This window comes from Zerene cesonia, chromosome 12 (genome assembly GCF_012273895.1).
Source record: "Zerene cesonia ecotype Mississippi chromosome 12, Zerene_cesonia_1.1, whole genome shotgun sequence".
NCBI classification, from domain to species: domain Eukaryota; kingdom Metazoa; phylum Arthropoda; class Insecta; order Lepidoptera; family Pieridae; genus Zerene; species Zerene cesonia.
In genome coordinates this window covers 4,873,035-4,900,574 of record NC_052113.1, presented here as the reverse complement: position 1 = coordinate 4,900,574, position 27,540 = coordinate 4,873,035, and the positions used below count along the sequence as shown (strand labels likewise).

The following is a 27,540-nucleotide window of genomic DNA, read 5'->3' as shown; positions in this document are numbered from 1 at the left end:
TCCTTGGTTGCCAACACCACTAGCGCCGGCACCGAACTGCTGACCACCGTAGCCGGCGCCGTTTGCATATCCTCCGCTCATTCCCCCCAAACCAACACCCAGGCCGGTTCCCAGTCCAGTCATTCCCAAACCAGTACCCAGACCCATTCCCACCCCACCTAGACCGGCACCCATCCCCTCTATACCTGTTCCCATTCCACCCAGCCCCATTCCCATCCCGCCGAGACCGAGTCCCATACCACCCATGCCCAGAGGCTGAGCGTTGATTGTTGCAACACACGAAAGAGCGACTAGAACCTGAAATACACAAAAAAAAATTAAAACCTTATATATGTAACAATAGATTTCAAGATTACTAGTATAATAATATCGGTGTATATCGTTTTAACAATTCGATTATTTGTGACAAAATACCGAAGAATTACTCACAATGCACTTCATATTGACTGTTAGTTAATGAACGTAGTTTTGTGAATGACTATCAATATTAACGCCAGCTTTATTTATTGAAAACGTGAATGTCTTTAGAGTCATATGTATTTACGCACAAGTCTATTAAAAATCCATTATACGGCTTTCATTAAGAAAACCCCGATGGAGAATTTGACGTAAAATTTTCGTTAATTAGGTAGTGGAAAGATCACATTAAATAATATGTTTTTAATCAAACGATCAAAAACCCTGAATGAAACAGATTTGCTACTTAATTATTTCATTTTTATATTATTTGTATTTCAAAAAACAAAAAGTAAAACCTAATGCACATTCACTTAGCGAAAATGCTCAATTTTTTTGTGTCATCCTCGGCAATGGAGCTTGTGGGTCACCTGATGGTAACCGCTACCACCGCCCATGAACTACGCCTCTACCAATGGATTGCCGACTTCAAATTGGAAAGAGATTAAGAATGGATTGACGAGAGCAATAAAGGAAAGGACTGAGAAGGGTAAGAAAAGGATATGGGCGTCCGGCTGCCACACTCACCGAACGAAGCACAGTGGTATGCTGTTTCAGGCCGGTCTTCTGTGTGGATGTGGTACTTCCACGGTGCGAGCTAGCTCAATTCGTGCCGAAGCGTACTTGACTACCATATGCTAAATCTATGCATGAAATACTCTCCCAATGATAAAAGAATTGTCTAATACCTGTATGGAATTTGAAGTTTCACTACCTAATTCTTTCTTCATTTCATTTCATAAATGGCAATTATCTCAAAGCGCCATCGTTGGTTACATAATGTTATCCATACATAAATATTCAGCCACGTCATTAAGAAACTTTATTTTTTAGTATTGCTAAAAATCAAAATATGTTAGAAAGGGAAGGTATGGTAGGCAGCAGTGTTACGGAGTATAGTAACTGGTACTCAAAGGTAAATTGGGATCTTGACAGAGAAAAACATGATGGTAGATTTAATTTTTAGTTTTATAGCATTGAAATGCTTTATAAATGAGAAATTTTGAAAGAATAGAAAAAATTTGATCACGAGGCAGGATTCGAACCTGCGTTTCTTGCCTAACCGTAGCAACCGTTGCTTTCAAATTTCTCATGATGGTAGATGTTAAAAACATAATGAAGACGGAAGAAATAGGTGATTAATCGAATTATATATTAAAATATTAAAATAATATATTAAAGTAATTTAGTACAAACTCGTTATAGCTCAAAGCGTCGATGCAACAATAACAATTTAAACCTAAACAATACTTATAATCGTATCTGGAACAAAAAGCTGATTTCTCGGAACGGACAAATTATGATCTTAACAAAGTACATCTACCACATTCTCTGAAGAAATTTGTAAGGTTTTTGCCTTGTATTTTCTTATACAAACAAGAATACAAAATGGATGGAGTTCAAACCTTTGGAACGAGTAGATTGATTTAGGGACCTATAAAACAAATGGTATGAATGTGTCTGCGTTTTGAATCTTATCGTAAAGTTTTATTTTGAAACAAGAGACTTTTTATGATACCACTGGTAAATAAGATTTGTCTAAATCTGGTAAAAACTTTTTTATTTATTAAAATACTACGTAAAACCAAACTAATGTGCAACTATTTGTTTTGAGTACTAACTAAATTATAAATTAGAAATTGGTTTTTATACCTTCAAATTAATTTCGCGTCCATAGAGCAATTATTTCAAAAACAGTAAATTAAATAAAACCTATAAAGCTTACAAATTATAAGAATTCGACCAAATTGAAATGGAGCTGCAGGGAGGAGGCCCCAGATTTCAATCAAAAAAGAATCATCAATATCGGTTCGCCCAGTCACAAGATCTGAGGTAACAAACACAAATAATACATTCAATTTGTTATCCTTATCCTTTTTTCTGAAATCGGTTGAGAACAACAAAAATACTAAACTTTGTTTAAAATATTTAAATTGTTACACATAATGTGTGTGTGTGTGCGTTGGTTTTGAAACGTTCGCTGTATATCTATATTTTGTTACGATGCACACTGTAACAAAATATAGATATAATATGTAATTCATGAACCTTTAATTATAAGAGCAAAACATTTCGCGCCAACGCACTTACGGTTACACAACCCTCGTACATGGTCCAGTGGTTAAAATCCATTAAGCAAAAATGCTTGAATTACTCTTCAGTTGAGAATATCCCAAGTAGCAAACAATTCTTGGTGCTTCTACGCACAAATTCAATTGAAAAAAATGGCCGTCTACAAGCTGTAAGGGCGGACGTACGTTTTATCTTAGCAATCTAAGATTATGGCTTCAGCTTAATCTTGATTTTTATACGTCGAGCCTGATTTAAAGTGTCAGGGGTTGAAATGTATTTGTCAAAGGGAGGTCGTTTACTCTGAATGTTTTGGCGCCTGAGGGAATCTTCTTCAAATGAATTCGTTTACAAAAATTGCGGGCTTTATTGTCTATAGCAATTTGTTGGGTCTTCATCATGATGAAAACGCTGTACCTACTAAATAAGAGTTTAGCGTTTTGGGTGCTTTATAAATGGATGACTACGATTAAATTTTTTTTTATTGAGATACATAAAATACAAGCGTACCTACGCATCTAAGCAAAACTAAACAAAAATAGAAAAAGGCGGCCTTATGGTCATCTCTCGTGATTTTGTTTGTTAAATCTAAAAGAAAAAGAAATAAAAAAAATGATGAGGAAGATATTAATCGAAATTTACTTTTAAGTATAATTTATAGTGTATATAAAAGTGAAAAACAATCTGATTTGCTTTTTAAGCGTCTTTTATTATATAACGATTGTGATGTTATACCATAAATAAATATGAAAATAGCAATTATGATTGACCGTCTGAATGAAAGAAAAATAACCCATACAACATACGTTTTTCAGACCTTTTATACTGTAAAAAATATGATAAGCTAAAAACAGTCACGCTTAAGAAGTCCCTATCGCAATGAACTCAAATAGAACATTGCTATATCTTATAAACTTAGTCTGGTACTTGTCGTTCCCCAACCCCTTACCCAAGGGAAATCGTCTGAAACTAAACCTGTGGAAAAATATAAGATGTTGTGTTACAATCGTAAATAACATCTTGTAGATTGTTTTGTATGAAATTTCATATTGCGTGTACTTTGGACGTAGAGAATTGTGTGTGTATCACTGTTCCAACGTTGGTAAGGATTGAAGTCTGCAAGGCGTAATAAGTCTTGAATCTCTTACTACAAATTGTGTTTAAGTCAAGATTTTCTTAATATAATCAGTCAATGTTTCATGTCATGCATTTTTATTAAGGTACGTTGTATTCGAATAAGCGAAGGCAATTAATGTAATTAATATCTATATTTCTTACTTGTACAACAGTATGAACTATCTAACACAATAAAAGTGTCTTTTACAAGTTTTAAGCGTGGTATTTTATTGTCATCGTTTATTTTTAACTGTCCAGTTTTAAAAGATAAATGTACACACTAATGTCGTAAGTACGCTGTTCTATGTTATATGAGCTTAAACTTATTTTAGTTTCAACCGGTTCAAAGAATAATTCTTCATAGGTTTAAAACGTTGCAAAAGCTAAGGAAACCTGTAAATAGTATTTAATAAATTGGAGCAGTTTTATAAGACACATCGTATTTGATATTTTCTTGTACTTGCATCTTACATGAGTGACATTCAACTACCACGTAATATCAAAAATATCTGGAGGTACATTATATGTAAAAGGAGAGGAAATAACTTTACACTCAATAGACATTGGCTGAGAAATAAATTTTGCAATAGAGCACGATTAAAAAAGACTCTCTAAGAGTTCTCATATGAGTTTTTGAACAGAAAGCATTTTAGTGACCGGGCTGTATTCTTGTCTGAAAATTGACTTTAATATATTTAGAGATGGATAGGAATCGATACTAATAGGCGTATTAACCGTTGTTCCACTTCTATAACCCATTTCAGGATCTGTTCAGATTTGTATATTTTAATGCAAGACCGTTTACGAGTAGAGTATCGAGTACGAGTATCTCTAAGTAATTGTTAAAGTTCGAATACTTGCTTTGTATTTCCGACCGACAGGTTCCATCCGTTATATCCTATATATGTTTCGAAACTTGTATGTGTTAATACTTTTATTTTATATGAAGTGATTTGAATATCCTTAGCTTTTACATATTATTTATACCGTCTATGTGATCCAAATTCAAAAATATATGTGATTTGGTTTCATTTTCGTGAGACGGCGCCTTTCTCAAAGATTTCACTAAATTAATTGAGGCATTATTTAAATCGCTTCAACTAAAATAAATCTAATTTTATTATGGAATCTCTATGAAGTCCATTTTAGTTGAACTTTAATAAACTCTAATGAAAATGCATTTACTTTCCTTAGTCTTTTGATAACCGAAATTTTAATTATGATTTAATCTTTTTTAAGATTTTTTATCATAAGAATATAATATATATATGTTTAAAACTATCTATCGTTCTAATAAGATGGGTAATAAAACACGTACATACATCAAATTTAATTGCTTTTTATACAATAGTAATCTATGTAATACTTATTATATTATTATATTCACATATATCACATAATAATGTGTGAATAATAAAAAGGCGAGAGGAAGAAAGGTCCTTGCAAAAGAATCTTTCTAACAGCCCTACTTCATTCTACGAAAGGGAACATGCCAGAGAGAGTAATTTGTTGATCATAATAATATTATGTGGGTAATGTGTGTCATTACAGCAGATGTGACAGGTCCATTAGCCCATTTATCAAATGTTACAAATGTAATGTGATTCGGGAGGCTTGTAGCATCCGGTTCTAATGGTGTATGAGGACCACATTACTTTATATATATACTGGTTATTCTATATTGTCGACATTTATTGATTACTAAGAATAGGAGAAATATCTATGAGATAAATCACAAATAAGTCCAAATGGCCCAGTGGTTAAGACCTACGCATTAGAGTGCAAATAGTTTTGTAGTGACATCAATTTAACATGGTAAAGTTTTACGCTGCAGTCGTATTCCTAAACTTAGTAAGTAAAGTCGAAGTTCTGACGATGAAATAATAAAGGTTTGTTAACAAGAGCAATTTGCTAACAAATTGCTAACGGCATACGAACAAAGTACTTTAATTAGGGCGACAACTTGATAATAAATTGTTAATTATATTAAGTTTGATTGATATGAACAGCCTGATTTGAAGGCTTTCTCGATTTGTTAATAAATTTGACATATCTAGAATAACTTATTATATCGAAAACTTTTAGACTATAGTCAAAAACTGTTTTGTCATAAGAACTACGGTTTAAAAAAAATTAAACTAATATTATAAATGTGAAAGTTTGTTTGTTTGGATGTATGTCCGTCAATTGTTCATTGAGCACAAGTGACGGATATACACATAGGTATGGCAGGTATGACCTGTGGTGATCGGATACATTTTATCCCGATTAAATGATCCCTTGGGATAAAACAGGAATCTTGATATTCAGGCGGAGCCGGGACGAGCATCTAGTAGGGGCAAAAATTTGTATCATTCAGTACTATATTGTCAATTGTAAGATTTAATTTAATTTTTGTAAGGTTAGAGTTCAAAAGTAGAGAAACGTATGGTTTTGACATATATTTTGTACGACACTCTTGATCTACGAAAGGTGTTCCTTTTAACGATTTATATGGATCATGAAATTATATCATTTTTCTATGCTGTTCATTCGTGTCACTTGAAATTAAATAAATAAATTAATACACCCTTGATCAATTCTCAGTTTAAAAAAAAATATAATATACTAGCTGAATAATAAAATGCACTTTGGACAGGTGTCACTATAAAACTAGACGATTAACTCAGATCACCTACCGCATATATAACCTAACTAATTGAAAACCCCTATATTTTAACATCCCTTAGTATACAAATATGTTTATTAATTATTCATTAACAAATTTATATAGGATCATTAACATTAATAATAATATTTCACTCGGCTAAAGCTTTTCATCTATACCGCCGCAAGGCGAGGTACTTATACAAAATAATAATAATTAAACAGGTTTTGAAAGCGCCACGCTTCGTTCTTTTATTAGGTACTTCTTAATCATCCTGCTAATTAATATTTTACGATATTCCAAGGGAAAGAGAAAACGTGGCTATGTTCGTTTGTATTATTAAATATTAAAACACGGTACCCATTTAGTTTTAATTTATACAAACAAGCACTGGCGCTTGAAGAAATCACTTCATAGTATAAAGCAAAGTCGCTTCCCGCGTTTGTCCCTGTGTATGCTTAGGTCTTTAAAACTACACAACGGATTTTGATGGTTTTTTTATATATAGGGGGATTCAACAGAAAGGTATGTATCATAACATTTACTAAGCTACTCCGAATTTAACACGTGTGTAACCGCGGGTAAAAGCTAGTATTTACGTGACTAAAAACGTAAAAGATACTATCATAATATCCTACTAAATAATATTTGTGTCATCAAAAAGCAGTTAACACCTAATAATCAGCTCATTATTAATAAACAATGGTCAGTTAAAGTGCAATAATAAATTATCCACAAACCGAACAGTAATTAATTGGTTAGAACGAACATTGCATCCAAGGTATTTTCACTTTAAATTACCTAATATATTGCCATGCATCAATTTAGTGTTAATAAATGTTTCCATTGTAGTTTAAAATGAAAGTAGTTAAACTACACCCAATATTAAAAGCAAATATTATATCAATGACTAGTTCTTGCATAAAAGGGATATTATAAAATTTAATCTGAAATAATATCAAAATATTTATTTCAATAAAATATTTAGTTTACATTAAAAGTGTAACATGTAACACAGAACAAATAAAACTACACCGTTACACGTAATAATACATAATAACAAACACATTGCATGCGTTTGCGCTATTCCCAATTCCTTCTTTGCCCTAAAAGGGTATGCGTAAAATGTCGTAAATCCAATTGGATGAAATTTTAATTCACGAAGCGTTCTGCAGCACGAAGTAATATGGCCGTTGGAGTTTGTTCACGCCACTGGTGACTAATTTTGGTTGTGGTCCATGCCATTCTAGTCTGTATTTATCCAGCATCCGAGTAGCGAGAGCCGACAGCATGTGGGAGACGATGCCGGAGGCTGGACAGGATTGGCCGAATGGTAGAGAGGCGAAGGAATGTGCTCTTGACGCCTTTATAGGCGCCCAACCTTCGTTGCACCAACGTTCCGGTATGAACGACTTGGCTCTGCCCCATTCTTGTTCAGTCTTGCTTGATACTCCGTGTGCGAGGACTATGTCCACCTGTAGAAATAGTTTCATTAGAAAAAATATTAGGTAAGTAGTATTATGTTATATGTGGTTATAGGTTATTCATAATCTATGTACATCTATTTTGTATGGGTACAGTTATTTTGGTAATGACTGTTGATCATATCCTAATATTGTAATTATCATTTGCTTTTCATTGTTTAAAATTTTAAGTACGTATGTATACTGTTCATTGTAAGTTTTCTAATTCCGTAATGTACCTTGTAATCGGAATATGCATTGGATTGTTCCTGATAATATGAAGCATAACTTTATTATATTTATTTGGGTACGTCAATTCAACCATAACTTTAAAACAATAAGAATTGTAACATTGTAGTATCACCATTGTACTCGTGTCAAGACGGTGTATTGAAATTTGAAGCGAGTTATCTTACAGCAATTAGGTTCAAATACTCCGCTGCAGAATCGGGCTCTTTAGGAAAAATATATAGACGTCATGATCAACAACTAGTATTATGTATAAACGATCTCTCAGGATTGTATATACACATTTATGTAGTCGAATGACTGAGTTGCACTTGGGACGAGGATTTCGTTTTATAACCTATAAAATGCTAGCTTTAAAAGCATTAAAGATAGGTTATTTAAATTTACATGAAAGTGTGTTGTATAACAAGATACCAATATTTGAATTCAATTTTTAAACTCAATAAAAGTAACTGTTACATTTTGTCTTGTGAGGAGAGATGAAATTACTTTAATTGGAAATAATATAATAGATAATAACGTATCATATAATTCTAATGAGAGATATCGATTAATATGGACTGAAATAAGTATGTTTATCCTATTTAACCTTATAAACGTTTCTTTCCTATCTTATTTTCTTCATCTTCATTTGTTTAATGTTCCTCATTTATATGTATTGAATAAAGTATATTGTATTGGATTGTATTGTATGTTTTCTATTTATCTTTTCATAAAACGACAAACAAATAATCATAATGTAACACACATAATGTAACATGCATATTATACAAAAAAATCCAAACTCACCCCAGCTGGAACTTCATATCCATCAACGACAAACTCCTCTACGCTCCGTCTAACCACTCCGCCCGTAACTGGTTTCAAGCGGAGAGCCTCTCTCACACACGCACTGATGTAGGGCAACTCGTTTGTTTCCACACCAGCGTCTTTGGACGCTCTGGACCAAACAATTTCGTCGTGGGCTCGCTGCTGCTGCGCCGCGTGGAGGGCTAATGTGTAAAACATGCTTAGCGCTGTTTGAGCTAGCTGGAATGAAAAACATGCTATTGTACTATTTATGCTATTTTATCTCTATAAAGGGAAGAATTTTTGTTTGTAACGAATAAATTGTATTGCTACATCAACAAGAATTAATGGCACAAATTAAAAGCTATTCTATGGATTTCAATTTGAGCTAGCTATAATGAAAAACATGCTTTTATACTCTCTATTTACTTTACAGAGAATACTTTTTATTTTTTGGTTTGAAATCTACAAACTTTTACGATTAATATCAGCCGGGACAAGCTGGTGTTGTCTGCATTGCCTAAGCATATTTTTGATTATAATTGAGGATAAAAAAGTAGTATTAATAAATCTTTATTATTTCAAGATAATAAATACACAATTATTAGAATTAGAATCACAAATGTTACATATTTATACCATTGTTTTCATAATTAATTAGTGTAATCCACCGTTTGATAGTGGAGAAACACAAAATTAATCAGGCACATATTATATTTAAAGGAATATGAAATCCACAAAGGCTTTACAAACGCAACGGTGCCTTAGAGAAAAGCAAGAGTACGAAACTTTATGTTTTCAATAATATAGTTAAAAGATTCCCCTTGTATCAAAGAATATTTGAGTGTTGGATGAGGCCAGTTATTTGCTTAGAAAAATTTCAATTCACAACTCATTCAACATGTATTTTAATTTCGTAAATTTGTGTATATTTGAGTTTCTTACTTGGCAAGCTTAGATTTCATATACTTGTGAGGTTTTATAAAGCATTTGAATGCCATAAAAATAAAATTAAATAACACTAGCTGCACTCCCCGGCTTCGCCCGGTTAGCTATTTGCCTAATTGAAACAATTAAAATCTTTTAAGTTCGTCAAACTGCACATGGTGTGCAGATTTGATTATAATCGGTTGAGTAGTTTAGGATTCCATCGCGGACAAACAACGTGACATGTAATTTATTTATATTAAGATATATACTTTTTTTATGATTTCTTTTTTCATAAAAAAGAACTCCGCATAGGAGGCCTGTGTCCCAGCAGTGGGAACATAGATGGGCTAATGAATAATGATGATTAATATTACTAAGTATGTATTCCAGAAAAGACTACTAAATATTTGTTCAATAGTTATCCAAACGGATTTGTATAAAGATTAATATACGACTACTACAAATAACATTTTTGAATGGGAAATGTGTTAATTTTCCTTCAAATTTTTAGTTAAGGTAATCTGATCTACACACAATGAAAATATAAAAAAGATCACTTAATGGCGAGTTCTGGTAACCTATATTCCCATCGTTCTCTAGCTCAAACATCCTAATATTATTTTAGGCTAAGACCAATATGCCAGAGGCCATGGACCAATATGCCCGAGGCCATGCTGTTAGCTCCATGGGGAAAATCTATAGGGAAATGAATTAAGCTCTCACCATTCCAATGAAGATACGATTAACGAATATATAGTATTATGTTTTTTCTTTTTAAATAGGCTGGGATTAAATAAACAGTGATTTTTACCCCATTATTGTCAGTATCGTTTTTTTTCTATCTATTTTTGTAAATTATAAGTAGTTTTTATGTAGACGCTCTAAGAGGTTTTAAAATAAATTAAACAATTCATAACTGATATTTGCGATTTCATTTACTTTATATACTGAACTATAATGCAAATGTTTAGTTACTACATCAGTTTTTCAGTTGCGGGACTTAGAATATGCTCGCTATAAAAAAATCCCCTACATACATAAATTTGCCGTAAATAAATAGATTTCTAAATAAAAAAAACTCACTGGATCAACGCCAGCAAGGAACACATCAGCTGCAAGGGGGAGCATCTTTTCACCAAGTGGTTTTAGTTTGTCGAGAAGGATCTGTTCTGGTTTAATATCGCTTGAGTCTAGATTCTTTCGAGCTTCAGCTAGGAAATGTTCCGTGAGACTGAAAATTAAATAACGACCTGATATAGAGAATCTTGGATAATCACACTAATCACACAAATATTATAAATGTGAAAGCTTGTGTGTTTGGATGTTTGTCCGTCAATCACGCTGAAACTACTGAACGGATTTTCAAGAAACTTGGTAGACAGAGTATAAGCCGACTTGGGTAATAGGATAGTTTTTATCCCGATTAAATGTAATAAATATTATTATAAATAGTTAATTAGACATTGCGTAGAAACTTTAATTTCCTGAGTAATAAGAGATCCTTCTTTCAGTTTATTTAAATGAGTATAAATACTTAAAGTTAGCACAAAACCTATAATCTTACCTGAAATGCCTATCAAAAATCCTCACAGCATCCTTAAACCCTTGTGTATCTGGTCTAAGCGTAGTTTCGCTCCGGACTAAATAATTTTCGTCAGCAATTTCGAGTGAGCATCGCACTAATTGTTCCGCTGCCGTTAAATCGTCTATGGAACGCTGTGATAGAGAGCAGAGGTCTTTGATGTCATCGTCCATTGACGTCTTTTCTGGTCTTCTGGAAATAACGTTTTATTTTCGTATATTTCTTAAATTTAACCCATACTGTATAAACCGCTTCTGCATTAAAGAAAATATGATAAAAGGGTTATAGTTTCAACCAAAGCCCAAAAATCGTTTGCTTATATGGAGTTATGTGATATACATAATTTATTAACGTTAGATTTTAGTAAGATAATTTTGTCATAATAGAAAAGAAATATTATATATGTGATCAAATCATTATACGAATTAAATGACATGGCGATATGTGAATTGGCGAAAATAGATGAGAGTTTTATTAGCATAAAATTATTCATATTTAAAGCCCAATTACGCGGACTACCAAAAAGCTTAAATTCCGATCAGACTTGAATTGATTAAGACTGATTTGAGAAAAACTAATAATTATTTTTAAACTAAATGTAAAAACCATCAAATATTCTATTACATGCGATCCTATTTCTTTTATTAATGAATATTTCAATTAAAATTATTTAAAATATTATAAAGGACTCGCCTTTACTGCACTGAAGTTAATCACAAAATAATAAATTTGGTTAAATTAATGAGTAATGTATCTTAAATGTAAATTAAAATCACCATAGTACATGCAACATTCCAAAGTCTAATGCGAAACAATTAATTCGTCATACGACTCGCAAAACGTGCAAAGACTATAAATGTCGCTATAATCGAAGGAAATCTAACTATGCAATACAATTCAAGGCTTAATAAAGTTACAGTGTATTTGTTTGACTGTTTGTCTTTTACACATAAAACTAAAATTTCAATAACGTTGTAATAATAAATCTTATATCCGAATAATGATTATTAAGTTGAATTTAAGGGTTTTTTCCCTTTAAATTTAAGGGTGTAATATATTTAACACTTTTTGAATTATTTAAATATCTGTTCCTAGTATTTGAAAAATTTAATTCAACTCTACCTAACAACGCATAGAAGAACTACTTAGTTAGAATTGAGAAACATTACAGAAAATGGAGATAGTGCAAGGAGATTGTATTTCTATCAGTTCTAAAATTTAATCTTTGCCAGATAGATTAATCGCCCCCTAAATCCCCCTCATACTAAATTTCATTCTGGAACTGTGTCTGAGATTCAGACTAGACTGCAAGTAATGAGTATATACAAAAATGATTCGTTTAAAGCTATTATTTTAACAAATAAAGATAGCACATTGTGTTTAGAAATTGGGAATCAGTATACGCCGTTTATTGCACATTAATGTAAGCTCGCCAAACAATGCTGCCCAGAGAATACTGTTTCCAAATTCCACATAGCGTATTTGCGTAGACTTTGGAGAGAATTAAGCTGCTTTTATACCAATTATCTGTAATAGATTGTTATATATTACTGGAATTTGAACAACGCTATTGGCTTTTACAGAGCGCTCACAACGTATCTTCCAATAAACTAGGCATTGTTTGTAATAGATTACAGTTCCGTTCTGATTTCCTCAAATATTTCTACTAAAAAAACTTTGACTTGCAACAAAATATAAAAACATATTGTAATCTCCCGCATAATAACATTTAAAGATGAGAAAGATCTTTGCCAGCCGTTTCTCGAACACATTTCTCTGTCCTTTTTGATATTCCAACCAGAAATGAAGTCAAACTAAGCTTTGTAACTTTTCATTAAAATTCATAGAGAAAACACTGAAGCGAATAAGTGAGAACATACTATGACTTAGACTACGACTAAGACTAAGCCTGCAAGATGCTATCTAGTAATTGAACGTAACCCTAAATTACCCGTGTGTCGGTTAAGATCGTTCAGGGATGCCTGGGATTAAATTTAGGTTTTGGCAATACGGTGAGAGAAATTTCGTTTATTTTTAGTGAAAATTTCGTAGCTATATAGTAAAACATGTGAAAATTCTGAAAATTTCTAACTTTTTATTAAAATGCGAAGCGTGTTAAGAAAACTAAATGTACTGCCAGATCTAAATAAAAAAGTACTCGAAATGATAACTTCATACATCCCAACTATTATTAAATAATAACTCTAATTGTATTCATCAAAAGCTCATTGAAATAACGTTGTAACTAAAGGGCTTAGATTAATTACTACTCCACTGCGTAAAGCCCATCATTAATCTTAACGATTAAATTGTGTTCTTAGAAATGAAGCTAAGTATATTCAAATTTATTTACTTTTCTTTCTTTAAGGGATAAATTTAAACTTATAAAAGTAATATAAAACTCAAACATTAAAATAACTTTAAATACATTTAGTGACCTATGCTATTTTTATTAGGTAACGAGACGGCCAAGTGAAGACCGAGAATTCGATATTTAAGGACAAATATCCACATTTTTGGAAATCCTTTTTTGGCTTAATAAATAAAGCATATATTTACCTATTATCTTCTGTAGGCACGTGCACCGTTCCGTTAAGACAGCCGAGTCTGGTGCCAAACATCATAACACCGATGGTTTCCAAAGCCCAACGGTACACTTCAGTTAATATTTCTTCGTTTAACGCGTTCCCTGCGTGCCGGAGCTCGCCTAACCTTTTGGATAAAGAGTTCTTTTAATATTTACCAACTAATTTTTGTAATTTTTTCGAGGTTAGGTAAACTTTTAACTCCTAAATTCTCGAATAATGTGTAACTTGATGTATTATTTTTGCAAAAATTTTAAAAGGTTTAAAAGGTTTTAAATATAACAAGACATATTCGCTCATTAACCATACATTGATTATAGACCTTGCTTCCGCTAAGTTAACATTGAACATTAATATATCACACTAATATTATAAATGTGAAAGTTTGTTTGTTAGATGTTTGTCCGTTAATCACGCTAAAACCTCTGAATGGATTTTGATGAAACATGGTATACAGACAGGGTGTGAGCTGATTTGGGTGATAGGATACTTTTTATCCCGATTAAATGCTCTCTTGGGATAAAACAGGAATCTTGATATCTGGGCATACAAACAATAATTTTTAATTGATGATAGTAATTTATGTAACATTTCGTACTACATTAATATATCTGATTTGGTTCAAAATCTTTATCTTAAGTTATCATATGGTACTGTTTAATCATTTACTGTATAATATACAATATATTGTTATTGTTATCGCAGCATATTGAATACAATCCTTTATAATCTACATTTATACTTATCTTTACAATAAAAATCCAATATAATCAACAATGTTTATTACATAACCAATTTATCCTTCTCTTCAAATGAAATTAAGACATTGGCAATTAATTTGAATGTGAATATATATAAAGGGTTACCTTCGAATTGTATCTTCAGATATATCGTCAAATGCTTTTTCGTAACTTTTCAGTAATGTTCCGTCTTGTAAGATGATATGTAGAGCTGACCATATGGCATTTGATTCATTCCTATAACAATACATAAACTTTATTACTATATATTACTTAACAAAGACATAATCTCAACATAAGTTAAAATTAAAAAAACATTTATATCCAAAAAATCTGTGATAAATTTTATTGTTTTAATTGTCTTTTTGATATAAGCGCTCAGATGGTTATCTGTGTCACAGTTAATTTAATACTAGCTCCAGACTATGGCTTTGATCGCGTGTAATATAGATTAAAAGTTGCTCTTCGAGATCCATATGTAATATATGCATATTAAGGTTTTAGCCTACCCACTTTATAGTTTTCGTAAATAATTATCTTAGATCCTTATACATAACATTTTTATAATTTTATAATTGTGAGTTCTTTAATTTTTTCCTTTAGTTACATTTTCATAATATTTAGCAAATATATTCAATTTATTACATTTCTAATATATTGGTAAGAACAAAGTACCAGAGTCATAAATTCAGTGCAGTCTCAGTCTTAAAGATTAACTAACAATTGGTCTCGTAAGTTGTTCTTTTGGAACAAGCTATAAGACCAAAGTTTTCTTCGCCTTATATTTTATCATTGCTAAATTTCTAACCGAAAATATGCTTTTGAAATATTTATAGATTAATCATAATTTGCTTTTATATATAAAAATGAATAAAGGAATTTATATTTATTCATAAAACTATATCCTTATTCAGCGAAAGGGATTTTTGTAAATAAAAAAACAACTACAAGTAAAGCAAGCTAAATATTATTATTAAAATATATTAATATTTACTTGTGCATTGGGCAATCACTCGTCTTCCTTTGTAATTCCAACGGCGATCCAACCCACGTCGGAGGCTCAGTCGCATTACTGTTATAGACCTGTTAAAATAAATCACAAACACTTGAAAAGTTCAGTAGAAATAGAGTTCCTCGCAATAAATAACACGTTCCGGGAACAATGAAGCATAAATCACAGATATAACTACCCTATTAGCGCGCACGTGACCGGCGTCAGATAAGCAGCCGAAAAGCGCACCGAATCGTAACAATAAGTACAAAAATATGATTGCGCATGTAAATTTTTACAGTTATTTTTAATCTGTTGAATGTCGTCGAATGAAGGTATCCGTATTTCTTATATTGTCAAGTTTTGAGACCTTAATTTACCTCGCTAGATGGATAAATGGATGTTTTACAAAAGAGTTCGTTTGGAACATTTTTCATTAATTGATTGAGAAATCAGTATCATTTTCATTAGTTCTTAAGAACTTGGTATATTTTTAAAGTAAAAACAAAACATTCTTGAAACCTGTGATACTCAGATGAAGGCAAAGCCGCAAGATTCTACGTATTCATATAAAATTAATACACTTGCGTATGCGAATTGCGAATCTAAAACAAACGTCCTAGTTCTAACTTTCGAAATAAACGAGGTCGCGACCTTAGAATCGCAAATGTGTTATGGAGTCACCGATTTGTGTTAAAAATTAACAAGTGGATACGTAAAGATGGTTTTTAAAGTAAAAAAAAATACACTATTTTTACTCGTTCCATTTAAAAATTTCATACTTATATTTATCACTACATAGTACAAAGCAAAGTCGTTTCCCGCGTCTGTATGTATGCTTAGATCTTTAAAAACATAACGGATTTTGATGGTGTGTTATTAATAGATAGACTGATTCAAGAGGAAGGTTATATGTATGATAAAATCTCAAAACTACTCCGAATTCAATGCCTACAAAGCAGCAGGCAAAAGCTAGTATACAGACAAAGTAAAAATAATACGTCAGCCATAAGTCAATTGCATATTAAAAGTCTAATAATAGATAATCTTTTATGATGTTTACGGAAGGAAGTAACTTGCGGGTATAGTATTCAATTATCTGTGCTTGCGGTTATTTGTTATTGTAAGAGACAAATAACAAAAAGGTAAACAAACGTTCGCGTCGGTGTCAACGGCCATTAAGCCATCAACCTCTACTTGTGTCAAATAGTGGTGAATATGAATTATTAGAACGAATAATTTGATATCCATCGGGATTCGAGGCTTTTTTGATTATTTCATAGCGTAATTGCAATATGTGTACGTGATTTTAATATAGAATATGTAGAACGTGTCTTTTGATATTGTGTTTTATTTAATTTCGTTAACCTTAACTCAAAGGTTATAACAGTTATAACATTTTCTGAATGTGTCACTTTTGAATGTGGTGCTAACTACTCTTCTGTAGGTATATTTCGTATGTTTATATACGATATATTATGTCAATAGAAAAGTTGAACTGAAATTTATATTGAGAGACAGTTATTGGGGACGTACTTAAATATAGGTGATTTTTCCATTTTTTATCAAAGGTTACAATTACACAGAATGTTTTGTCTTTCAAAAATGTTTTAAAGATATGAGAGGTTTATATTTGCATAAATGGAAAGCGTGAAACACGAGATAAAGTCGGTAACAATAATTCGTTTTTATGGTCGCAATCTAATAATTTACGATGTAAATATGACCTCTTATTACGTCAATATTAAATGATACTGATAACATATCGTTTGTCAATTTGTTTTGAGATACAAAGCCAGTTACATATTGTTTCATAAATTTGTTAGTGCTAAAATTTGATTTGAATCTACATACTCTCGAAATTTAACTAATATTTGAAACATAAAAATTTAAATATTCGCTCGTTTAGCGACCTAGCGATTACAAAATGTCTCACCAACATGGATGTCGGTAGAAAATCGGTTGCGACGTGAAAGAAAGACAAACAGATACACATTCCAATTTATAAAAGAAGTGAAGATTAATGATTGTTCTAGTACAAATAATTTATGCCTAAGAAACATTTGGGTACCCGGTCTTACGGATTGCTGAGATAAAGATTCTATCGTTTGTTTATCGTTATTCCAACAATAAATACAAGATTGTAAGAACGTTGTCAAACGGCGAGAGCTTTTGCTAGATTAATAATTTTCATTTTTAATTTTCACGAAGAAAAATTGTATTTTATTGTTTTCTCGTTTCACACAAATAAGGTTAATTCTTATAAAGATGATTTATATTTACATAACAAGTGACATAATGTGATTATACAAATCAAATATAATTTGTTATTCTGTTACGTTTATTTTATGCATAATAGTTCGAATTTTGTAATTAAAAATGTACCTAAACTTATGACTATCTTATTTTATACTGACCTCTCTCATTAATTCAGGATCAAATACATAAAGCACTGGCCGCTTTCTGGAGGCTTTCGCCAAACGAACCAGACTGCCATACTTTTCCTTGAGTCCATCTAGCAAGCCAAGTCCAACAGCATGATGAAAACATCCTGTAAATAAATAATTCATGTAATCAAATATACGATAATTACGTATTACGATTTATTTTGTACTAGCTGTGCCATTTAGGCCAAATTTCTTATGTTATTCTGATATTTTTATTTTTACATTATTTTATCGATAGGTTAAGAAAGTAACCGTATCATTTTTATGGACCATATATTTAATGGGTTGTATAAAACAATGTCTGTTTAGCCAGAACATTATCCCATAAACCCATCGCAAAGAAATAAGACGTATCTTAGACATATTTGATGGATGGTTAATGGACTGACCTTTATGGTCCACTATCTTTGAAGATTCGGTTAGACATTGTGACGTAGATAAAAAATATATTACGTTAACAAGAAAACAATATCAAATATTTTCAGTTTCAGGGCACTACACTCTACAGTATTCCTATTAACTGGAGAGTTTAATGCAAAGGTTCATTAAACTTTCAAGTTGTTTTGGTTTTTAGAAAAATTATAGCAAAAAAGGTTTTTTTATAAAAAATTTCATGTCTTTATCAATTTACTTAACGTTTAAATAAAATGAAATCCCGCAATCCAAGAACCAAACAAACATTAAAAATTATCTCGTATGTATGGGCGTTGTACTATAAAATATTTGTATAAATTCTTGTTTGGCTTGAAACATTTCAGTTTCATAAAAAATACATGTCCTGAAATATGAGCGTATTTCATCATTTGAAGAACATATTTTAAAAAATGTATGGCTACAGAGTGTAAAAAATGTTCATTATTAAAACGAGTAAGTGTACACATATAACATATATTAGTTATTAATCAATGATAGCTTAAACCATTGATATGACACGTACATAATTTTTTTACAAATATTATTACAAATACTTGAATTTATTACGCAAAGATTATTTCTTATGTCTTTAATTCTTCTAAATATGTTTTAATGCATTCAAAGCACATATATTTAGTAGCATGAACTTATAAATCATGAATAATAAATGGCCTTGCAAACGCCTACAACAACAGTAGAATTCTACTTAATAAGTCTAGACGCTACAAAACATAACTGACTGTATCAATCGACGTTAAAAAAGCTGAAGTAAAAAACGTATGTAACCGGTTATACACCTATCATACTTCTGGCTGCAACAATCTGCACTTCAAAATCTTTATTATCAAAGAATTATAAGATCTACACACATTACCAACGATATAGTAGCAACATGCGTATAACCGGCCCCAAACACGCGGCGCAGAAGTGATTTCCCGCTCAAACTCGTGTTCTCAATTGATTATATTCGCAAATCTAGTTTTATTTTTACAGCGTATTTTGTTCGACTTACATTGTCGAGAATGTACGAAACGAAAAGTTTAGCAATTTTGTTCCCAGTTCTGATAAGTCTTGGTTACGGTACCGTAACCTCGTTACATAATATCATGCTGGAAATACATCATTGTACGACTACCATAATTTCTCTGATATCAAATAATCAAATCACAATTTTTATTATACAAAAAGACGATGACAAATTATCTATCTTACCTATTATTATTGCAAATAAAATTGGTATTACAAATAAATTGAATTAAAAACCATTTAACTTAAATGACATTTTGTTGCACGATGTTTACAATTGGTGACGAATCGAAAAGTAATAAAATCAATTTTGCATTGCAAATGAATTCGCAAATGACACATCATTCGTTTATTCGATTAGCGATTCGTGGATGTAAACAAATCATTATGTGACTGATGCAAAATGGCTGTATTTACAAAATATAAATAGTGATTACGTGATTGTTATATAACAATTAATTATTGTTATACTTATCAAGTGCATGGCATAATTTGTTTTATGTAACGCTGAGTTATTTTAATTGACAGTTTGTTGTTTTTTATTTGTTTAACAAACCGAGTTTATTATGGCATTTATTAATGGATTTTTATGATAATATAAAACATTAAATTGCATTCTAACTTCTAAGCTCTTATTGATGTATGGTTTTATAATGTGGATTCATAGAGCAAAAGAAACTCAATAAAAGTAAAAAACCTGTAACTATGCAATTCGCATTTAAAAACGGGTTTTTATCGGATCAAACTGAGCTTACTAGTATAGTAAGAACGTTTTATTAATAGCAAATGAGGCATATCCTCTCACCGTGTATTGAATGGCCCTAACGAGGATGTACTCTTGCTCTTGTTTATACCATAAATAGTTTTAGCCCGTGACTTTGATCGCTTATAGATATATTAAGGTACCTACAATTTATATAAAACGATTCGAGACTAAAATGTGCTTGACTTTATGTTATTCATTAAAAGAGACTATTAAGATAGTAGTAATTATTATGAAATGTTACAAAAAAGTATACATATGTACAACTAGCTGCGCCCTGCGGTTTCATCCGTGTAAGTCCGTATCCCGTAGGAATATCGGGATAAAAAGTTTCCTATGTGTTACTTCATTTTTCCAGCTATCTACGTACCAAATTTCATTGCAATCGGTTCAGTAGTTCTTGCGTGAAAGAGTTACAAAAATCCATACATCCATACTATATTTTTTACAATAGCACATTAATTTTATTTAGTACACAAATAAGATCAACAACAGAATGAAATTCACTAGTGGGAATACACTAAATAAATCATCATCTTCGAAATCATTTTCTATATGTAAGTGCATTTTTTAATATAATATGTTATTGACAATACGTATGAATTTTCGCCAATTATTTGGTTATGTTATAGTATATTAGTAATACTATAATTATGCTGGTATAGTAGCATGTTATCTGTGGTAATACCTATTTGCGAGAAACATTAATTAATTATCATATGTGGTGAAGTTATGTATGCATGCTGAGCTTATTAGCAGATATGTTCATATGCTACGAAAAATATTATTGACATTTAGTATATTGAATTGTATTGTTGATTTATTTATATCCGATAGTATCACGGTGTGAAAATTGTTAGTACAAATACTTGTTCGATGTAAAAAAATCTTGTTAGATGTAATAAACATCTAACAAGATTTTTGTCATAATAACGAGGTCCGCCCCGGCGTAACCGTGGTACGTTTTTTCTTTCCGAAAGAACATATTGTGCCCAGTGGCGGATTTACAAATTTCCAGGGTATAGGCTGAATAGTTTTTGCCGCCCTTGCCTCAACAATTGTCATTTCATACATTATTTTTACAATGCAACAATTTCGTTGAAATTGCATGTAAAATAATTTTTCGGTATATTTTTGAGCTAATCGAAGCTCAATGATGTATGGGCGGGGTTATGTATGCTATTTACACTTGGTAAAAATAATAAACATTTGGTAAAAAATCCTTTTGATTTGTATGAGGTGAAAAAAAAAAAAATCGTTCCCCAAATTTGCCGCCCCCAAAATCCGCCACTGCTTGTGCCATAACAACAAAGAAATAAGACGAAATGGTCGAACCGTTCTTTTAAACTTAAGAACTTATTAATTATATTCTAAAACCTTCCTCGAGATCCACGCTATCTATTGGTAGAATAAGAATAAAAATTGATACTGCATTTTAAGTATACAGACGAAGCCGGGGACTTTTATAATATCTAATGATACAAATTTGTGTTATATATATATTTTAATATGTAGTTGGTTATGCCATTTCTTTTTAATTCTAAGAAAAATGTTATCGTCCGTTATCTTCTATTTTACAAATTTTATATCGGTAGACTAGATAGACTCTTCCGACTTATATAATTAATAAACAATAAGTAGAATAACATTAAACGCGACGTCTTTATGGATAAGTAGCTGCGCCCCGCGGTTTCACCCGCGTAAGTCCAAATCCCGTAGAAATATCGAGATAAAAAGTTGCCTATATGTTATTCCAGTTGTACAGCTGTCTACATACCAAATTTCATTGCAATCGGTTCCGCAGTCTTTGCGTGAAAGAGCAACAAACACACACACACATCCTTACAAACTTTCGCATTTATAATATTAGTAGGATTGCATTATTTGGTAACATAATATTTTCTAATCTTTATATATAAAAATCAATTGCTGTTCGTTAGTCTCGCTAAAACTCGAGAACGGCTGAACGGATTTATTTTATTTTGATAATATTTATTTTATTTATAAGAAAACGATACGGAAAATATGTCGAAACAATATTCTATGGCGTTGCGAAGTTCGCCGGGACAGCTAGTACGTAATAAGTATTGTAAGTCAATCATAGTCTCTCACACTTGATAGAAATAATTTTCTAGTGATTTTTTTATATACACAACTATCGGTCCGCCCCGGCTTCGCCCATATGGTATACAGACAGGGTATGAGCTGACTTGGGTGATAGGATACTCTTTACCCCGATTGAATGCTCCCTTGGAATAAAACAGGAATCTTGATATCCAGACGGAGCCGGGACGAGTGTCTAGTATTAAATATAGTTGCATATAGATTAAAAATAATTATAGAATTTAATTGGTAATGTGAAGCATCTGCCTTCAGTCGTAGACTATGAATATTCTGGGTCGATTATAGAATTAATATGGTGACTTGAGAATGACCGATGTGTTTTGTCATTATAAAGTAGCAAGCAATAGGGCAATAGCTATATTACCTATCCTCGGCAGCACGTGTTCATGGTGCTTCATAACCGGCAGCGCTATAGGCCCAGGGATCTCGGAAAAGCGCTTGTAATTAGCTTGGTTAATAGCTGGTGCCACAGCGTTGTGACGCTGCGGAGATGTTGATGTCCTTCGCGGGGATGAGGTGGAAAGCCGGCGATGCCTGGACATCCTGAGGAGAAAACTCACATTTAAAACGCAGCGGGTAATATCTGAGCTTCGTATTGGGTAAAACGATTATTCATATCTTTTTGTTCATATCATTTGTATAGTATAAAAAACCAGGGATTCGGCTTGTTTCAGGGTTTATCAAGCGACTTCAAAATAGAGGAGGGTTATCAATTTAACTGTTTTTGTGTTTGTTCATACTAACCTCGTAATTTTTTTACTTGTCGAACCGATTTTAATTATTTACCGATTTTTATCGATCGATTCCTAGGAAATACAGACTTACGCGGGTGAAACCGGGGGGTGCAGCTAATTATTTCATATGTCTTATTGGTTTTTCTACTGACAAGAATCGGCAAGAAACTCGGTAGATTTCTCCTTAGATTCCTACAAATATTATCTAAAGCTTTTAGTTTTCCAGGTAGCATGAAAATGGTAAATCTTTTATTTATCAGTTCTATCATGATGTCGTCATAAAAATTTTACGACACAGATGAAAAACTTGACATTTAGTACAATTAAGCAATAATTTTTTTTGATCTCTAGTAATTAATTTATCTTTGATAAAAAGTGGAGAGCGTAAATAATAAAAAAATATATTTCTGATGCTTAAAGTGTAAATATTAATTTTTAGTTTTATAGCATTAAATGCTTTATAGTGTTAAGATTATATTTCCCTTATAACCTATATTTGGTTACCTTAATAGAATGTGTTTTTATTCTTCAAACAGTTTTTACCTTTGTCTGGGTTATAATGCAAGTTGGAATTTAAATTTTAAATCAAACAGAAAACCATATTACCAACTGCTTTTTCTCAAGCATCGTACATTTACTATGCGTAAATACATTGACAATATGTAGGTACATTGAACTAATGGGTTTGTCATTATAAAAACTGTATAGACAATCATACAGTTTGCCCCATTTTTAATGTAGTTTGAAGTCGAATTTTTAGGAAACGAAATTGTATACTCGATTTAACTCACTTATTGTATTTCATACTTTAATACATTCGTAAATTCGTAAATGTGTATCAGGCAGTTCATAAAACTACGATTGAAACGCTATATTGAAGCAATAAAAACACAGTAAAACTATCTACCCATTTGACCCATATATTTTGACGTTTTCCTATAAATTTGACTGTGTGACCTGATTTAAATGTTTTTTTTGTAATATTTGCGACTGACTTTCGTTAAAAATTGCACAAAAAAATGTTTGCATAATGAACAACAAATCTTTGCTATCTATATAGTTATAGATAAGAGTGGTCTGTTTTGAAGTATTTATAGGAATATTAAGTATTCGATTAATGTTTATTTTAGTCATAAAAAGTATTTAATGATAGCCTCTATCTACACACGGCTGCAACTGAGCACAAATGATGTCGTTATTTACCAAGCAAAATATAATGCACTCTAAGATAATGCATTAAGACATACATCTTATAGGCCAGTTTGAAATAGGCTATTAGCTAACTACGCAGAATGCATTCTAGATACAATTTATCAGACGCTATGACAAAGAGCTTGATGCTGTTTATAAAATAATACTATTGAAATGTTTGTATGTTAAATTACATCTATAGTTTCATTCTTCATATACATATAGAATAATAAAAACGTTAAAATAATAATAACCAAAATTGCAATTATATTCTAACGTTAACAAATTACCTTGAAATCACGCACGCATTGAATTTATAAAATTTTAACTTATACAATGAAAAATGTAAAATATAATAAAATCTAATATTACAACAAATAACATTGAATCGTTCAGCTCTTTGTCTATATTATGGAATTCAATACATCGCTCAAGTTCAAGGACAAGAAGGAAAAACATCAGTCTGCAATTACTGAACTGGTTTTATACGGGGTTGCGTATTGCATTTATAAGAAGAACCGCAACAGGCCCCTATATGAGTCACAAACAAAACGGTCGCATCTTCTCATTATTTACTGTTATATAAAATTCTCGTGTCATGTTCGTTTCCATGCACCTCCGAAATGGACCGATTCTTATGAAAATTTGTTTACATCGGGTGGGTCGGCCAGCATGTATTTTTCATATCCCTGAATGATAAGAATAAGGCAGAAGAGCGTTTGCCGAGTCAGCTATATATACTTATATATTAATAAAATTTTATGTCTGGAATCATTTAATTATATTGGCTTTTTGAATGTATACAAGTATATATATGTTAAGTTATAGTTCATTGGATATATCACCACTTAGATGAGGACAATAACTGTTGGACGAAATTTGATAAATCTCCAAAAGATAAAAGCAGCTATTGAGTTTATTCATTATTATCCGATGGTTGATACATTATAATGTCTTATCATGATACTACCATATTTGCCTAAACCTAAAATTGGTTACGAATATATTCCATAATCTGACAATAAGAACAAAAAATCTAATAAATGATGATTCCCAAAGACCACCTTAATTCATTCATCGTTCATCTTCTCATGTATTAATTCTGAAAAATTTCTGTATAAAAAATATTGAAATAATGTTTCCATGATTTTAAAACCTTGTTTGAATTTCATTAAACGTAGGTATTGTTTTACGTTACGGTTAGATTTAAAATTCATAAAGCATTATTAATTGTTAATTGTAAAACAATACTGCATAATATATATAAGCTAAATAAGTGCTTTACAAATCGCTATAGGTAAAGTTGTAGGAAGAAGGCATCGATATATGTAGTATAACTAGCTACGCACCCCTGATCCGCCTGGGTAAAAATTTCGTAATTAAAATAATATAACTATCCTATACTATCTTTTAAAACGGATCAAACTGCGTGACACGTAATTTATATGTATTACGACTAGCTGCGTGTTAGTAAATATTGATATTTTTTAACATGCAGTTGTAATAAAAATAAGCCCAATTAATCCTTATTAGGTACATCAGCTATCTGCTAGTGAAAGTCCGGACAGACTCGAATAAGTTTCGGAAAGACATAAAAAAATTACCCCAAAATATTTTTTTGTACAAGTACCGTGTACACATGCCAATGTATTTAATGAAAACGTTTATTTTAATATTAAATACAGATAATTACAATTATTTTTTTGGAATAGATATTTATGTGTAGTAATAAATACGCGATGTCTTTATATTTTATTTTTTCAAAAGCACATAAATTAATATAGAATACAACATAAATAATAGAAACTTCATACATAGCTAAAGCGAAGCGAAATTGGCTGAAATGTCAATCAAATTTCACCTATATACCTGTGTGTACCTACGTAACAGTTTCTATTAGATAATTTTATATACAGTTAACCTGTTGTATTGCAGAGTCGGAAGATATCAAACTAGCGAGCAGAGAAAGTAGACATGTCTAGCACAACTTTTTTAAATTCAAGTTAATTTACATTATTTGCGAAAGCGGTTTGCATTTATATATTCGCGATCATAGAAATTTAGTGAATGGAACAAAGTATTGTAATAATAACAGACATTTCTCATTTTTCTTTTTACTTTACGATGTTTCTTTTCACTTTAAAATGTCAATGTAAATTTTAGAACTGAATTTTTTATAGAACATAAACATTAAATCGTCAGCTAGAAACAGATTTGTCGTCTGTATACTGCCAACCAACTCTGATAAAATAATTTTTGTAATACATATTTTTTAAACAATACGCGACATACTGCATAAAGAATTTCACATTCATCCGTTTCATGCCAAATGCAGTTAGGAATGTAAAGTCACTCGCACTTAGAGATCAATGACCGTATGACTTTTTTTCTTTCGAACGTTTTCGTTTTTGGAAAAAAAAGTTTTTTTCTATTTTTGGCGGGAATATATAAATCATGTTCTACGTCAATGTCAAACATTGTTGCCGAAAGGTGAAGAAAAATCGATGAAAAGAACTAGAATCAGTTTTGTTTACGTTTACAAATATACATCGTAATAAAAAACAACATTTATATGCGGCTTGAATTTTAGAGGTTGTCGCGCATGTTTTACGATTTACGACTAGCGAATTAGTGTTTGTCGGCGTTCAATTTGAAGTGTATATATTATTATTTATTACTATTAAAAACCTGTTTAAAATATCCATTACTAAAACTGTAATGTATCAAAATGTATAAGGATTTCACTGTAAACGTTTCATAATCTTAGTTATTAATTCTGTCAAAAAAAAAAAAATCAAAGATAATATGACATTTATTAATAAATTAATTATAACTTACATGCATTGTCGTATAATATTTCCCGTTGCCATTTTTACAGTATTGATATCAGTTTCAACTTAAAACCACTTCGCACATAATACTTCGAATAACAAATCAAAAAAACCGTTTATTTGTTTACAGTAGTGTTGTCACTCCGAGAGGTTCACGTGTAGTGCGTGTGAGTGGCGTCCGTTCTGTATACTTCGATAGTGATGTAGCAGTGTCGATGTCGACGGTGTAGATATCGATATAAAATTTCTACTCATCATCAATTGGATTTACATTTATTTTATTAGCCAAATCTCGTATTGTTTTATATTATGTTTGTGATTGCTAGGTACATAAAAAAAAGTTTTGTAATTTTATTAGAAGCTAGATAGAAAAAGCCGCTTATAGTCAGTAA

General features: G+C 31.3%; 2 protein-coding genes across 2 annotated transcripts in view; both read right to left on the bottom strand.

The window, feature by feature from the left end:
• Positions 1–441, bottom strand: part of LOC119830945 (acanthoscurrin-2-like) — an 823-nt gene extending 382 nt beyond the window's left edge. Inside the window, exons 1-2 of the mRNA XM_038354137.1 lie at positions 430–441; positions 33–297 (exon numbers count right to left, since the gene is read on the bottom strand). Of these exons, the coding sequence (XP_038210065.1) occupies positions 33–297; positions 430–441 (277 nt within the window). The remainder of the gene's footprint in view (positions 1–32; positions 298–429) is intronic.
• A 6,796-nt stretch (positions 442–7,237) lies between these two features.
• On the bottom strand, positions 7,238–27,334 carry LOC119830734 (probable cytochrome P450 49a1). The gene is made up of 10 exons (XM_038353853.1): positions 27,156–27,334; positions 22,757–22,935; positions 18,036–18,169; positions 15,622–15,710; positions 14,754–14,864; positions 13,862–14,014; positions 11,285–11,494; positions 10,804–10,951; positions 8,791–9,030; positions 7,238–7,764 (listed from the first exon to the last, which is right to left on the bottom strand). Exons 1-10 carry the CDS (start codon positions 27,185–27,187, stop codon positions 7,447–7,449), a joined length of 1,614 nt encoding a protein of 537 aa, XP_038209781.1. The 5' UTR covers positions 27,188–27,334; the 3' UTR covers positions 7,238–7,446.
• Positions 27,335–27,540: the final 206 nt, after the last annotated feature.

Excerpts from the sequence above, each read along its gene's own strand:
- LOC119830734 (XM_038353853.1), bottom strand. The coding sequence starts at position 27,187 with ATGGCAACGGGAAATATTATACGACAATGCAT. Across the intron at positions 14,865-15,621 it reads AGTGATTGCCCAATGCACAA|GAATGAATCAAATGCCATAT; the intron begins GTAAATATTAAT and ends GTATTGTTATAG. Across the intron at positions 7,765-8,790 it reads GATATGAAGTTCCAGCTGGG|GTGGACATAGTCCTCGCACA; the intron begins GTGAGTTTGGAT and ends CTATTTCTACAG.